The following is a 16,096-nucleotide window of genomic DNA, read 5'->3' on the forward strand; positions in this document are numbered from 1 at the left end:
TCGGTGAGATTCTTTACTAGATTGAATAGCTTTTTTGTGTCTAGGGTTTCCATGCCTATCATTTTGTAGTAGGCTTTCCGTTTTTCCTTGAGTTTGTTCTTGTATTGGTTGATTTGAGTTCTCCATGCTGTTTTTGTGTGTTCTAGGCTCTTTTTTTTCCATTCTCTTTCTAGTTGTCTGCAGAGCTTTTTTAGTTGGAGAAGTTCAGTGTCGAACCATTTGTCTGACGGTCTGCAGATTCTGGATTTTGATTTTTCAGGAGCTAGCTCATTCAGGATGGTTTCGCTTACAGTACGCCATTGTGTTATGAATTTGTTGGGGGCTATATTGGTGATTGTCCCAGAATGTGGAGGGTTCGATTTTTTGGCGTGTTTTGAAGGAGGTTTTGGGAGGGGGTTGCTTGTTATTGCGTTGAGCCCAATTGATGTTAAAGGTATATTTGTAGTGATCTGACCAGAGGGAGGGGTGCCAGGCCCCATTTGAGATGTGGATTTCGGGATTGTGAGTGTGTTGGGACATGTATGCAGCGACATCTAGTTGGTGGCCTTTTTCGTGTATGGGTTGGGGGGTTGAGGATCTGGTAGTTCAGTGCTTTGAGGTATGAGAGTATATTTTCTACTTGTTTGGAGGTGTGGTCTTCTAGGTGGAGGTTTATGTCTCCAAGGAGTAGGTTATGAGGTGATGTTAGGGAGTTCTGATAAATGAATTCTTCGAGAGCTTGTTTGTTAGCATTCCATTTTCATTGGATAATTGGCAGGCTAGGATATCTAGATGGGGAGTGGAGTGTTTGTCTAGGGTCTTTAAGTTGATGTTGTTTTTGAGTATGATGGCTAGACCTCCTCCTCGTTTTTTATCTCTGCAGACCAATTCTATTTTGTAACCCTTCGGGCAGAGTTCTGTGATGCTGGGATCCGAGTCAGAAGTTAGCCAGGTTTCGGCTAGGAATAAGCAACTTAACTGTTTTTTTTAACTATCCAGTCCTTTATAAGGTTTGCTTCTGTGCTTATTGATCTGATGTTCATATATGCACAGGCTAGTGTGGTATAGTTTGTGTGGGGAGAGGGGGTGCATTTTGGGTGGAGGAAATTTTTAGTTTGAGGGTGAGAATTGTGGACTGAAGATCTTGGTTTTGGGGGTGGTCTTTTTCCCCAGCTAGTAGGTATGCTGATATGGTTGAATGAGGAGCAGTCTATCAGGTTTCTGGTAGAGTAGAGTTTTTTGGATTGTTGAGGATGCCTATAGGATTCTGTTAAGGTTGGGATTGAGGATGTATGGTACCCTGCTGTTTTTCTGTTGGTTAGGAATAGGAAGAGTAGTAGATGGATGAGTAAACTTGTTAAACCGGGAGACATTGTGTTTTTGTGTGTAGAGGGGTATCTTCTTTAGCCTGGTACCTGGTGTGAGGTGCAAGAATCTGGGAGGTGTAGAGAAGGTTGGGGGAGGGGAGAGTGTCTTTCTTCCACTCTGTCCTGTTGTGTTAGGGAGTCTGCTATGCTCACTTGTGAGTTCTGATCTGGGAATGTTTCCTCTTCCAGTTGGTTGGGGGGAGTAAGTGAAGTGGGACTCACTCACTGAGGGTAAGACCGCTGGTGTTCCCTCTGAGTTTGGTGGAGTGGGTGGTTTCCCGGCGTCGGAAGCATTGAGATAGCTTTCTTTCCTGGAAGGCTGGTAGGATGGAGTCGGTTCAGAGTAGAAAGTGGTTTTCAGAAAATTTTTGGGGAGAATGGTCGTATCTGCCGTCTATGGTGGTTGGACTGCTTCCCTGCAGTTGCTTCACAAAGGCGCGCACTAAGGCATACACGCCTTTGTCGCGCGCCTTCGTCGGCGCACCGAACGGCGCTGTTCTTTTACTGGCCACCTCTTCAAAATGGCAACTCTTCCCTCTCCGGGTGCATCACTGGTATGCACTGGATGGCCTAAAGCCCCGATTGGCTCAGGCACATAAGGCCCCTCCCTGGAGGAAGAACCTTAGGCACCTGAGCCAAACAAAGCCTCAGGCCCCTCCCAGTGCATCCCAGGATACACCCGGAGAGGGAAGAGTTGCCATTTTGAAGAGGTGGCCCTTCAAGGCAGAAGGGAGTGGGCATCCCTTCTGGCTGAGTTTCAACAAAAGGTACGGGGGCGGTGTCGGGGGTCTGACTTTCTCCTCCTCAGCCACTAGACCACCAGGAGTTTGTTTTGGAGTAGTGTGAGGAATCGGTGGGATCAGGAGGCCGAGGGCTTGGTGATGTCAGGGGTCCTAGTTTTGGGCTCACGCAACTTCTTTCTTTTTTTTAAATGGCTGCAGCTGTGTGAAGCACAACAGCTGCATCTATTAATTTAAAAAAAGCAGCCTCTTCCTGCCAATTGAACTGATCAGGGGAGGGGAATCCACCGATCAACCAAACCGGCAGGACTTCCCTGAAACCATTGCTGCTTTGGGGAATCCTGCCGGCTCAGATGATGGATGATTTCCCTGCCCTGATTAGCTGCATCTGCAGGTAGGGAGAGCAGGGGCTGCTTTTTTTGACAAGGCAGGCAGGAGGAAGAGCAAGTGCCAGTTCCTCCTCCTTTGTACCAGCGATTTTCTGCAATAATAGCATGCATATAAATTGCATGCTATTGTGCTGAGAATTGCTAGTAAAAGAAAAATCGCTCCCACCATGGTATTTTTTACCATGGTGTCAGAGCTTTGTGCATCTGGCCCTAAGTAGGTACGAGGGAGGGAAGGGAAGGGAAGGCGCCTGCATGCAGCAGGGGGTCAGAGAGGAGGAGAGGCGCCAGCACCCCCCACAAGATGGCGCCCATCCCCCTTACTACGCCACTGCCCAACAGATAAGAAAGGCATCTGAAGCCAGGTGGTTGTAGGGTAAAGAGTCTGGAATTGTGGAAGTTAATTGTTCTAAGAGACCATTTGTGAGGCTGAAAAAAAGACTACTCAGCTGTTTTGCAAGAACATTCTGTTTCTCTTCTAAGTAAACTGCCCTGAGAAGTATCCCATGAGCAGCTGCCCAAGTCCAAGTCTCTTATGACTTTATGCAAAGGCACTTTAATACAGTCATTTGGAGATGATTCATAGTTAAGGAGCTCAAAATACTCAGAGTGAGGTTCTTCCTGTCTTCATTTTAATGTGTAGAGATTGACCCATTTGCCTTACAAAGCCAGTAAAAGATATGCTTTCTGGTGAAGACTTCAACCTTTGAGGCAGAGGATAAGATGGTGCGCTATAGGATTCTTCTGCTGACAAGTCTGGCAGATCTGGAGATATTTGAGTCAGACTCCTCAAAATATTCCCTCCTAGATGAAACAGGGGTGTGCGTCGAGAGGAGGGTCAACTGTGCATTGTGACCAGGGATCAATGCCCTAAACCAGGAGATATCTCCTCTGCCAATGAATGTGTGGGTTTGTGCCAACCCCAATGTTCGATGTCAAACAGGGTGCATGACCTCATCCTTTATCAATGTCTCGAAGTATCCATAGGCTGGGCAGAGGCTGACATGGAAGCCTTTAAAGCCTTATGAAGACTGCATCTGCAGTAGCCCCAAAATCTCGTGTGGAGCACAGCCTGGATCTCCTCTTGAAGAGTTGGCATCTGCACCAAGTGTGGAAGCATTCTGCGGTGCTGGTCTGTGCATGGGGAATCCTCGATGTCAGGGCACGCCTAGGAGGAAATATGATCTGTAACAATGGAGAGCAATCCCTGGTGCATCAACACTTACTATGAGTCAAGGAGGTGGACCTCTGGGAGGACACCATGCCAAACCTGGAAGGGAAGGAATGTTTAAGCTTCTTAGCTTTCTGACATGATGTGTCTGCTAATGCAAGAGGCATGGATAAAGACGAGGTCAAGTCTTGTCTCTGAAGAGAGCCTGATGTTTGATGCTATATGGCGTCGGTGTACATGGCGTTGGTAACATGCTGTTGATACCAATGCTGGTGTGGATGCAGGTTGAGTGTCAGGCTTGATGTGAATGCCAAACTGAAAAGTTTATCGGACTTAATTTGTCAGTCTTTGAGTGACCTCTTTTGCATATCCAGTCAGAGTTCACAATGAATGTCCCAATGTTTAGGACATAGACACTGAACACACCAATTGTGGGGATCAGAGTTTGAAATAGTCTGATTATATCAAGTACAGGTTTATATCACTTTACAGGGCATTTCAATGGTTTACAACATAAAAATAAACAATCATAAAAAGGAACACCGTAATTCAGACAGAAAAAAGCACATCTCACAAACCACCCTAAAGAGTACTTTTCTTGAAGTTGCTTGGCACCCTCTTTGATGTGCAGGGAAAAAAACAGCCAACATGAAGTAAAAAGGCTCAATGGCCTGGGGAGCTTGAATGAAATGTGTACTGAATAACGCCAGTGCTCTATGGGTTAAAAGAGGGCCTCAAAGTGGCCTAAAGGTCAAAAAGCTAAAAACTGATAGAAATGAACCAAATGAAAATGAAGATCTAAAAGATAATACCTTGGAACTAAAAAAATTGGCTATATAAATATAAATAATATAAATATAAATAATTTATCAATATATCTTGTAGTATTATATGCAGTTGCGAAAGGAAGGGGAGGGGATGGGTTTATAATTGAGAAATAGTTGGTATACTTATTAAATATTATATACTGTTTCAAAATTATAGTAAAGGATTATATAATAATACATTATATATATAGTATAGTAATGTATGAAGGAATATCGAGTGTGTACGTAATGAAATTGTATAAATTTAAGTGGTACACTTGTTGTTATATGAAAAATGAATAAAAAACTTAAAAAAATTGGCTAAATCATCTGCGGATGGGAGAGGTGACCAAGAAGATTGCTTCTTTTGTGTTACATTGAATGTATTATTGATTAATTGAAATAGTTTTTTAACATTACAAGTAGTAGCACCAACTTTAGCTGAATAATACGTTTTTCATTTGTCACTTAACATAAGTTTATAATTTTTAACTTCTAGTCTCCATTTTACTTTATCCTTGGCTAGTTTAGATTTTAACCATTTTTCTTGAGGCGTCTTACAGAATGCTTCATTTCCAATAGTCCAATATCATACCACTTTTTAACATCATCTGAATGTCTTTATGGAGTACTTAGTGGCAATTTCATACTGTCCAAATTACACATCTAAGATGGTGTTATAGTTGTTGTTCCAATTAGATGGAAATTCAGAAGGTGAGACTAGTTCAGGGATGGCCCTGAGCTCCAAGGAAAACTATGCAGACTGGCTAACAGGTACCCAAAAGGGATCAGCCTGTTAGCTACAGACCAAAGTCTGGGAATTCTCAAGCAGGCAGAGCTCCAAATTTGTTTAAAATGCGAAAAGGGCACAAAACTACATCAAATTAAAACAATAAAATGAGGAGAGCAGAACACACACAGCTACAGATATGCATACAGAAAGAAATACTGTAGAGGGTGCTAAACTGATCAGTGAAGTACTACAGAGGCAGAGAGGAAAATCCGGAATGGATTTCTTCTGCAATGCATGCAAGTATGGGGAAATAACCCTATTGTCTAAAATGTCTCACATATTGCACTGGAAATTCAAATATGCAAATTCAATATGGATATCCTGAAACTCTAACTGGCTGGGCGTGCTCCAAGGACTGATTGTACAATAGGAAAAAAATCAGGTCTAGATCAACCGGACCTCGTCAACATGTCCCTTCACTGGGAAAGCATTATTTATAAGAACATAAGAACATAAGCAATGCCTCTGCTGGGTCAGACCTGAGGTCCATCTTGCCCAGCAGTCCGCTCACGCGGCGGCCCAACAGGTCCAGGACCTGAGCAGTAATTCTCTATTTATACCCTTCTATTCCCTTTTCCAGCAGGAAAATGTCCAATCCTCTCTTAAATCCCAGTACTGTATTCTGCCCTATAACGTCCTCTGGAAGCGCATTCCAAGTGTCCACCACACGTTGGGTAAAGAAGAACTTCCTGGCATTTGTATTGAATCTGTCCCCTTTCAACTTTTCCGAATGGCCTCTTGTTCTTTTATTTTTTGAAAGTTTGAAGAATCTGTCCCTCTCTACTCTCACTATGCCCCTCATGATCTTATAAGTCTCTATCATATCCCCTCTAAGTCTCCTCTTCTCCAGGGAAAAGAGACCCAGTTTCTCCAATCTCTCAGCGTATGAAAGGTTTTCCATCCCTTTTATCAGACGTGTCGCTCTTCTCTGAACTCTCTCGAGTAACGCCATATCCTTCTTAAGGTATGGCGACCAAACACAGTATTCCAGGTGTGGGCGCACCATCGCCCGATACAGCGGCAGGATAACTTCTTTCGTCCTGGCTGTAATACCCTTCTTGATTATACCTAGCATTCTATTCGCTCTCTTAGCGGCCGCTGCACACTGTGCCGTCGGCTTCATTGACCTGTCCACCATTACCCCCAAGTCCCTCTCTTGGGTACTCTCATTCAATAACATCCCTCCCATCGTATTTCCTCGGGTTTCTGCTTCCCACATGCAATACTTTACATTTCTCAACGTTGAACTTCATTTGCCATTTTGTCGCCCATTCTCCTAGTTTGTTCAAGTCCCTTTGCAATTCCTCACCATGCCTTTCTCCACCATGACCAACTTCTAACTTCACTTTATCCATCTTGCTGCATTATATGCTTGAAACAGACACTATCCTTCCAGGCAAGCATCTGGAACAACTCCCTTAGCACACGCCTCCTGAACTCTCCATCATACCAATCCTTTGGAAAATCTCTGAAAACCCATTTATTCGACAAGTTTATCTAATCCTATGGAACTCATCCAGCCCACCCTCAACCCTCCTACCTGCACAATCCCTCCCCCCCACCTCTATATCTAAACCCTTGCTGTAATCTAGCTGCTCTCTTCTTATGTATCAAGTACCTGCGGTACCTACACTGTATCTCCACTTTACTGTATACCGTCTTGAACTGAAAAGATATGACGGGATATAAATAAAGCTATTATTATTCCTCAATTGGTGTGCAATGCTCTCTTTGGCCTTCTATTTCTCCAAATCATAGCTTTCTTCATTTTAACCATTTTCTTAATGAACAAAATTCTGTTTATCCAGCATGTTATCATCACTAGATTGTAAGCTCTACAAAGAAGGAACCATTTCTAGAGTGCTACATGTGTTTAGTGATGCTATAAAAATGATTACTAGTAATAGCTCTAGGGAACTGTTTTTATATATGCATCAATACAGTACAAAAGGCATACACACTATTTCATAGGACACTATTCCTGATACACAAAAGAAAAGAAAAATAGTAGACTGTGGAGCAGATTCACTGAAGAATGAGAACCAATGCTATTGTTACTGTACAGGTTAGTTTCTGTTGGGACCTTTATTTTCATTGGATCCAATTCAATATAATATAAGTGGCAACAACAGTAAGATGCAGTGGTCGTTACTGTGTTTTATTACTCATTTAAATTCTTACATGCTGGATTGTTAAAGCACTCCAAGTGAATCACCCTAGAAAGTGTTTTTGAGAACAAAGACATTTTGACATTAGCAATTCAAGTTAGGTGGTCATAGTAGAGAAAAAAAAGTACACGTAGGAACTATCACAGTGTCACTGTCAGTGTCAGTGAAATGCTAGAGAGCTTGAGGACACAGGTCAGTTGGTTTATTTGGCTCTTCCTACCAAAAATATGCTCTGCTGCTCCTGGGGACTCAAGTCAAGCCACGGTAGGAAACACACCTCCTTTGAATTATGCTAGAAGCATACAAATCTACTTGTTTTAAATCAATTTCAGTGCAATTAATTGCATACCAAATGTACAATTCTATAGAAACATGGTGAATAAAATTATAGAACCAGATCCTGGACTTCTAAGAGTAAATATTGAATAGTTTATTGATGCCTTTACTAAATACAATTATCACAAAACATATTAAAAGATAATAAAAGCCAAACATAATACAGAAAGATGTAATCACTGTGTTGTATTCTAGTGGTCTGACCCTACATGGGATGTGTTTCGGCAGTATTGTGGCTTCCTCAGGAGTCCTTTGAATAACAGCAGCATCAAAGAAACATCTGCAAAAAAAAGTAGTCTTGTGCTCCTACCATGCTGGCACGGTAGGAGCACCATACTTTTTTTGCAGATGTTTCTGTGATGCTGCTGTTATTTTAGCTGTGTTCAAAGGACCCCTGAGGAAGGCAGAATACTGCCGAAACACGGCCCATGTAGGGTCAGACCACTAGACTACTGCAATATACAACACAGTGATTACATCTTTCTGTATTGTGTTTGGCTTTTATTATCTTTTAATATATTTTTTTATATTGTATTTGGTAAAGGGATCAATAAACTATTCAATTTTTACTCTTGAAAGTCCAGGATCTGGTTCCACACTTTCTGTTCTTGAACATTTCGTACTTCTTGTGGATCCTGGGTCCATCACTGTGGAGATCAGGACCGTCCTAGGGACGTAGACCACTCCACAGTGCTGTTTTTCTGAAAAAAAATTATAGAAAATACTGCTCTCAGAAACTGCAGGATTTCATATAAATATTCTCATAAACAACAAAAGGAAAGATTCTTACAGGAAGGTTTAGTTTCACTGCATCTACAGGATGTTGGAATGGCCAGGAAAAACTGTGTCTCCACAGGGCCTTCATGACAACATTCTCTAAATAATGAAGCTGATTTGTTAAACACCCAGTTCCCTTAGGATTTATGTATTCTGGTGGGGGAGGGTTCATCATTGTATGCTGTTGCCTGTTTGGGATGGACATTTCTTAAAATGTCTAACTGTAGCCTCTGATCTCCAGTGTCCACTTCTGTTTCAAGGTCCAAATTACACATTTAGGTAACCTGAAAAGAAGATTTAAAGGCGTCAATGCAATACTCTTGTGTCCAAGATATTGTAAATACAAATAGTTTTATTCATAAATTTTAAATCTGTAGCATAGTCCAACAGAGGATTATCAAAATGGAAGAGTTATGTTTTACCTAATAAATTTCTTACTTTTAGTCCTATCAGACTAGTCCAGATAGGTGGGGTTGTGTCCCTCTACCAGTGGATGTAGACCAGTGTTTCTCAACTTCTTAAAACCAAGTACCCCCTAAGTCTAACAAATATCAGTCAAGTACCCCCACCCAAGCTCCGTCCCAGACCCACACTCATAATAATAGTACCATATATATTTGACTATAAACTGGGATTTTGGGGCTCAAAAATAGGGGTCCCAGTTTATATCCGGGTCATCCCCCAGTGATCACCCAAAACCCTCCCGGACTTCCTACAGGCCTGCCTTAGGCCGGGACAGGAGGGATCCCTCCTGTCTTCTGCCCTGGCCAACACTAATAATTACCACCCTCTCTCCTTCCCTTCCTCGCATACCTGTTCCCTGGTGGTTCAGCTTGTATCTTGCGCTGAAATCCTGAAGATTGTAAAGGTAATAGCCAGCGGCACACCCGAGCCGGCACACAGGAGCGAGCTTTTCGTGCTCCCGGCTGGCCCTGCACCGCTCCTTGATAGGCTGCCAAGAGAACTGCGAATCCCGCAAGAACTTGCAGCAGCCTATCAAGGGTGGGTGCAGAACTTGGCAGGGGGCTGAGTGCAGAACCTAGCAAGGCAGGACACTTGAATATTAAACCACCCGACTTATATTTGAGTCAACCATTTTTCCTCCTCTTTGGGGGGAAAAATGGGGGTCTCAACTTATATTCGGATCAACTTATATTCGAGTATATACGGTACTAATTGTAATACAATTTCTTCCATCCATTTTTCATATACACACAATATAATCTTATTAATACATAATGGTAACTACAAAATTAAAAAAACAAAACAAAGTACATTGTATGCAGAGAAAATATTAATTATCATTTATATCCAGGGGGGAGGGGTTTCAAAGAAGTCAAGGCAGATGACTTTAAAATATGCAATGTCATCTTACTAACAACTATACAAAAACAGAAAAATATAGTACAAAATGTAGACAGCAGATATAAATTCTCAAAACGGACACATTTTGATCACTAAATTGAAAATAAAATAATTTTTACTACTTTTGTTGGCTGGTGATTTCATGAATCTCTGCACTTCCTTCTGACTGTGCATCCAATATTTATTTATTTCTGCCTCCTGTACACTTCCTCTTCTCCGGAGTCCGGACCTCATTCCCTTCCCTAACCAACATCTCTTTCTCTATCCCTCCCATGAGTCCATCATTTCTCCCTCTCTCATCCCCCGGATCATGTGCAGCATTTTTCACCACTGCCTACCAGCTCCATGCCCATTTCTCCTTCTATCACCACTCTCCAACACAATGCCACATCTCTCCCTCCATCACTATGTCCAATATTCCACCCCCTTACATCCCCTTCAACTTGTCCCTCTGTTTGCTCTCCACACTATATCCAACATTTCTCCCTCTCATTCTTCTCTTCCCCATGCATCTCTACCCTCACTCCTCTCTCTCTCTATGCCCAATTTTCTTCTTTCTTCCTTTCCCCATGTGCCACCATCTCTTTCCCTCTCACTCACACACTCATGCCCAACAATTCACCCTTTCTTTTCCCTCCCTCCTATGTCCCAAGTTAGTACCTCCTTCCTCCCTCCCTTCTGTGTCCCATATTCATGCCACCTCCCTTCCTTCTAAGTCGAGTTTGTGCCCCCTCTCCCTCCCTGCCTTCCAGTCGTCCCCAAATCATGCCCCTCCAATGCCCCAACATACTCCTCCCCCCCCACTCCTTTTTCCCTTTGTCCCAGAAGATCATGCACTATTACTTGTTTGAGCCGCACTCATTCCATCTACCTTCAGCGGCTTGTTGGGGGGACGCGTAGGCAGCAATTCACACGCTGCATGTGGCTGACCCACAAGCCTTCCCTCCAACATTAGTTCTGATGTCAGAGAGGTTTCTGGGTCAGTTCGTGCAATGTGTGAACTGCTGCCGGCTGCGTATCCACACTACAAACCACTGAAGGAGCGAGTGTGGCAAGGAGGTAACTGGGAACCTCCCCCCCTAGAAGGTTTTCCTCTGATATTGGAAGAAGCCCTGTAGGCCGCTTTGGGAGGGACGGAGGAGAGCTGGGTGGGCAGGGATCCCCGGCAGCAGCTTCAGCGGGTGGGACGGGTAGCAAGGAGGGATCTTTGGCAGCTGCAGATCGGCTTCGATGGACGGCTAGGCAGGGAATATTCTCCGTGGCAACCATACTGCGTACCCCCAACAAGTGGCCCATGTACACCCAAGAGTACGCACACCGTGTGTTGAGAAACATTGGTATAAAAGCCTTTTATAATTTTTAAATTTGAACTTTCTGCTAGGGATAGTCTCTAACAGGCTAAGCGGGTCTTGCTTAGTCCCCCCAAACAGAATGAGCAGACAGATGAAGAAAAGTTTTCAAAGATTAGGAAAGCAAATCACCCAAACAATGACTGGATAAATGTTACATCAGGGAGTGCTAGGGAAATAAAATTCCTAGACATAATAAATAGAAACATAGAAACATAATGGTAGATAAAGGCCAAATGGCCCATACAGTCTTCCCACCCACAGTATCCATTATCTCTTCCTCTCTCTAAGAGATCCCATAATAGAAACATAGAAACATGATGGCAGTTAAAGGCTTCTTGAAGCAACTGGTACAGGAACTGACAAGTGGGAAAGCTATTTTAGATTTGGTGCTCAGTGGAATGCAGGATATAGTGCGAAAAGTAATTGTGTTGGGTCCACTGGGAAACAGTGATCATAAAGTGATCAAATTAGAGTGACATTGCTTAAGAAATCTACTGTAGTGGCATTTAATTTTCAAAAGGGCAACTATGATAAAATGAGGGAAATCATTAAAAAGAAGCTAAAAGGATCAGTGGGAAAGGTTAGGACTGTAAACCAGGCATGGGCATTATTTTAAAATACCATCGTGGAAGTCAAGACCAGATGTATTCCATGTACAGTAAAACCTTGGTTTGTGAGCATAATTCAGAAGCATGCTTGTAATCTAAAGCACTCGTATATCAAAGCAAATTTCCCCATAGGAAATAATGGAAACTCAGATGATTCGTTCCACAACCCAAAAACTTTAATACAAAATACTATACGTACTTGTATTGCAAGACCTCACTCGTTTAGAACAGTCACTCCACTCCCACAGCGTCAAAGAGAGAAGAACCATCAACTCAGCTGTGATGATGTGACGCATGTATACTGTATAAGAACATAAGAACATAAGCAGTGCCTCCGCCGGGTCAGACCATAGGTCCATCCTGCCCAGCAGTCCGCTCCCGCGGCGGCCCAAACAGGTCACGACCTGTCCAAATCACCAGAAGGGGCCCCCATGCCACCTTGGTTTCCTATTGAGTCCTATCTTACCATCAAAGTCCTAGCCCTCCGGTCTTGCACATGCACGACCTGGTCGGGTTTCTATACTTATTTTCTGGTTAGCTTTCTCAGTATCCCACGATCCCTTTATCCCTCAGGAATCCGTCCAGTCTCTGTTTGAATCCTTGTATCGTACTCTGCCCAATCACGTCCTCCGGTAGCGCATTCCAAGTGTCCACGACCCTTTGGGTGAAAAAAAAACTTCCTTGCATTCGTTTTGAACCTATCTCCCTTCAGTTTCTCTGAATGCCCCCTCGTACCTGTTGTCCCCTTCAGCCTGAAGAATCTGTCCCTATCCACCCTCTCTATGCCCCTCATGATCTTGAAGGTCTCTATCATATCACCCCTGAGCCTCCTTTTTTCCAGAGAGAAGAGCCCCAGCCTATCCAACCTCTCGGCATATGGGCAGTGTTCCAGCCCTCTTACCAGTTTCGTTGCTCTCCTTTGGACTCTCTCGAGTACCGCCATGTCCTTCTTGAGGTACTTGTATATACAGTATAAGACTTTGCTTGTATATAAAGTTAAAATTTAATCAAATACTTTGCTTGTCTTGCAAAACACTTGCAAACCAAGTTACTTGCAATCCAAGGTTTTACTGTATTAACAAAGGTGGAAAGAAGAGAAAACAAGAACCGACATGGTTAAAAGGTGAAGTGAAAGAGGCTATTAGAGCCAAAAAAAAACAAACCATCCTTTAAATAATGGAAAAAGTATCAAATATAGAAAATAAGAAGAGACAAAAGCACTGGCAAGTTAGATGCAAAGACTTGATAAAGAAAACTTGATAAAGAAAAAAGAATATGAAGAGAAATTTGCTAAAGAGGCAAAATCTCATAGCAACAACTTTTTTAGATGCTTCAGAAGCAGAAAACCTGTGAGGGAATCTATGTGACGATCAAGGAGCAAAAGGGCACTTAGATAGGATAAGGCCATAGCGAACAGAATGAATGAATTATTTGCTTTTGTCTTTGTGGAAGATGATATAAGAGATCTACCTGAACCTAAAATGGTTTTCAAGGGTGATGATTCAGAGAAACTAAAATAAATCTTGGTGAACCTGGAAGACATAATAGGCCAAATTGACAAATTATAATAATAATAATAACTTTATTCTTGTATACCGCAATACCATGGAAGTTCAATGCGGTTAACAATAGAAGAGACTGTACATTTACAGCGATGATACATATTATAGTGTTGTTACATTTACAGAGATGTTACATGAATAGCAGTAGTAAAAAAAAGGCATATACTAAAGAGGAGGCTGTGCGTATACAGCGATGTTATATGTGGTAAATCACCTAGACCAGATGGTATACATCCCAGGGTACTGAAAGTACTCAAACATGAAATTGCTGATCTGCTGTTAGTTATCTGTAACCTTTGCTAAATTGTCACAGGTGACTAGTGTTACACCAATTTTTAAAAAAGGTTTCAGGGAAGATCCGTGAAATTACTCACCAGGAAGCCTTGCTTCAGTGCCGGTCAAAACAGTGTAAACAAGTGTTTTTCAACCTTTTTACACCCGTGGAACGGCAGAAATAAAAGAATTATTTTGTGGACCGGCAAACTTCTAAGACTAAAATTTTAAAACCCCGTTTCCGCCCCATCTCCGCGAACTCAGTCCCCACAAATCATCTGATCCCATCCGCACAAGCCTCAGTTATGATTTTATATTGAATGTATTTTATTAAAGTATAAAAGAAACAATATTCTGTACAATTCTCATTTTATAAATACAAATAATAAAGAGCAAGGACATATCTACTATCAAGAAAACTGAATAAGCCATGCTACACAGAAATATCATGCTAACAGAATCCTGCAGTCTCACATGACAGGAATAGTGTTAGGGGAGTGCAACTAGGGCAACTGCCCCCTGGTCAGAGAGCGCCCTAAGCCAGCTGGAAGCTAAAGAAGCACTGCCTGGGCTTTGTAGTCCCCAGTTATGTCTAACACCAGCTCTAGCAGGATATATATTTCAAATCTGATATATTCTAATCACAAAATAGAAATAAAATTATTTTTTTCTACCTTTTGTCGTCTCTGGTTTCTGCTTTCATCTTCTTTTCACTCTCTTCCTTCCAGCTTCTGCTCTCTCTGTCTCTTCAATCCAGCATCTGCCCCTTCCATCCACTGTCTGCCCTCTCCCCCTTCCATATGGTATCTGTCTTCTTTCTATGCCCCTCTCCCCTTTCCATCCAACCTGTGCCCCCCTCTCCTTTTTACATGATTCATTCCAACTTCACTGCTCTCTTCATTTTTATCTCTCCTACACCTGATCTACCATCGTTGTCCCTCTCTGCTTATTTCTCTGCTGACCCCTTCCCATCATCAATCTCTCTACTTTCTCATGCCAGTCTCTCCCCTTCCCCTCCTCTAATCTCCCTGCCAGCTGTTTCCTTCCTTTTTTCCTTCTCCTTTACCTCCTCCTCCTGTCCAGCAGTAACTCTCTTCCCTTCCTCCCCTCCCAGCATCTCTCCTTCTCCTTCTCTCCAAGTCCAGTAGCAGCTGTCCCTTTTTTCCCCTTGTCCAGAAGCTTCCCAGACTCTTTTCCCTCCTCCCCTCCAAGCAGCATCTCTCCTTCTCCCTCTCCAGGTCCAGTAGCAGCTGTCCCTTTTTTCCCTTGCCCTCCACCCCTCCCAGCAGCATCTCTCCTTCTCCCACTCCTGGACCAGTAGCAGCTGTCTCTTTTTTTTCCCTTGCCCAGCAGCTTCCCAGCCTCCTAAAGTGGCTTTCTCCCCTCCCAGCAGCTCTCCTTACTTGCCAGTGCAGCGATTCAGGAAGGCAGCCTCGGGTCCTTTGTTGGGTTGCGCCGCCTCTGAGGAAAGAGGAAGTTGCATCATCAGCAAAAGCCCCAAGGCTGCCTTCGTGAATCGCTGCACTGGTAAGTAAGGAGAGCTGCAGAGAGGGGAGAAAGCCACTGTCGGAAGCTCTCCTTGATCTCTCCGGCCCAGCACGGACCAGCTGAAAATATCTCGATCTTGCCGGCCCTGCGCTGACCAGCAGGAAATTGAAGTTAATCAATCCCGCCGGCCCTGCGCGGACCAGCACTGGTCCATGGACCGGTGGTTGAAGAACAGTGGTGTAAACAATTATAATAAATAACATTGTGGAACACGTAGTTAAACATTATTTAATGGGACAGAGTTAGCATGGGTTCAGCCAAGGGAGGTTTTGCCTCACCAATATGTTTGATTTCTTTGAAGGTGTGAATAAACATGTGGATAAAGGTGATCAAGTTGATGTAGTGTATCTAGATTTTCAGAAAGCTTTTGACAAAATTCCTCATGAGAGGCTCCTGAGAAAACTAGAGTGTCATGGGATAAGAGGCAATATTCAGTTGTGGATTAGGAATTGGTTATCAGACAGAAAACAGGGTTGTGTTAAATGGCCATTTTTCTCAGTGGAGGAGGGTAAATAGTGGAGCGCTGCTCAGATCTGTACTAAGACCTGTACTATTTAACATATTTATAAAAGATCTGGAAATTGGAACAATGAGTGAAGTGATTAAATATGCAGACAAAACTAAACTGTTCAAAGTTGTTGAAACACATGCAGACTGTGAAAAATTGAACTTAGGAAATTGGAAGTCTGGGCATTCAAATAGCAGATGAAATTTAATGTGGTCACATGCATAGTGATGCACATTGGGAAGAATAATCCAAATCATAGTTAACAGTTGGCTCAGCACCCAAGAAAAAAATCTAGGTGTCATCAGACAATACACTGAAACCTTCTGCCCAATGTGTGGTCATGGCCAAAAAAGCAAA

General features: G+C 42.9%; 1 protein-coding gene across 23 annotated transcripts in view; it reads right to left on the reverse strand.

The window, feature by feature from the left end:
• The window catches only part of BRDT (bromodomain testis associated), a 244,221-nt gene that overhangs the window by 131,720 nt on the left and 96,405 nt on the right, over positions 1-16,096 (reverse strand). For all 23 annotated transcript variants that reach the window (XR_004536616.1, XR_004536631.1, XR_004536629.1 and 20 more), the window contains one exon: positions 8,537-8,807. Coding sequence is in view for 2 of the 23 variants with exons in the window: in XM_033916331.1 (XP_033772222.1) it covers positions 8,537-8,728 (192 nt within the window). In the remaining 21 variants the exon portion in view is untranslated. The remainder of the gene's footprint in view (positions 1-8,536; positions 8,808-16,096) is intronic.

This window comes from Geotrypetes seraphini, chromosome 12, assembly GCF_902459505.1.
Source record: "Geotrypetes seraphini chromosome 12, aGeoSer1.1, whole genome shotgun sequence".
Lineage (NCBI taxonomy): Eukaryota > Metazoa > Chordata > Amphibia > Gymnophiona > Dermophiidae > Geotrypetes > Geotrypetes seraphini.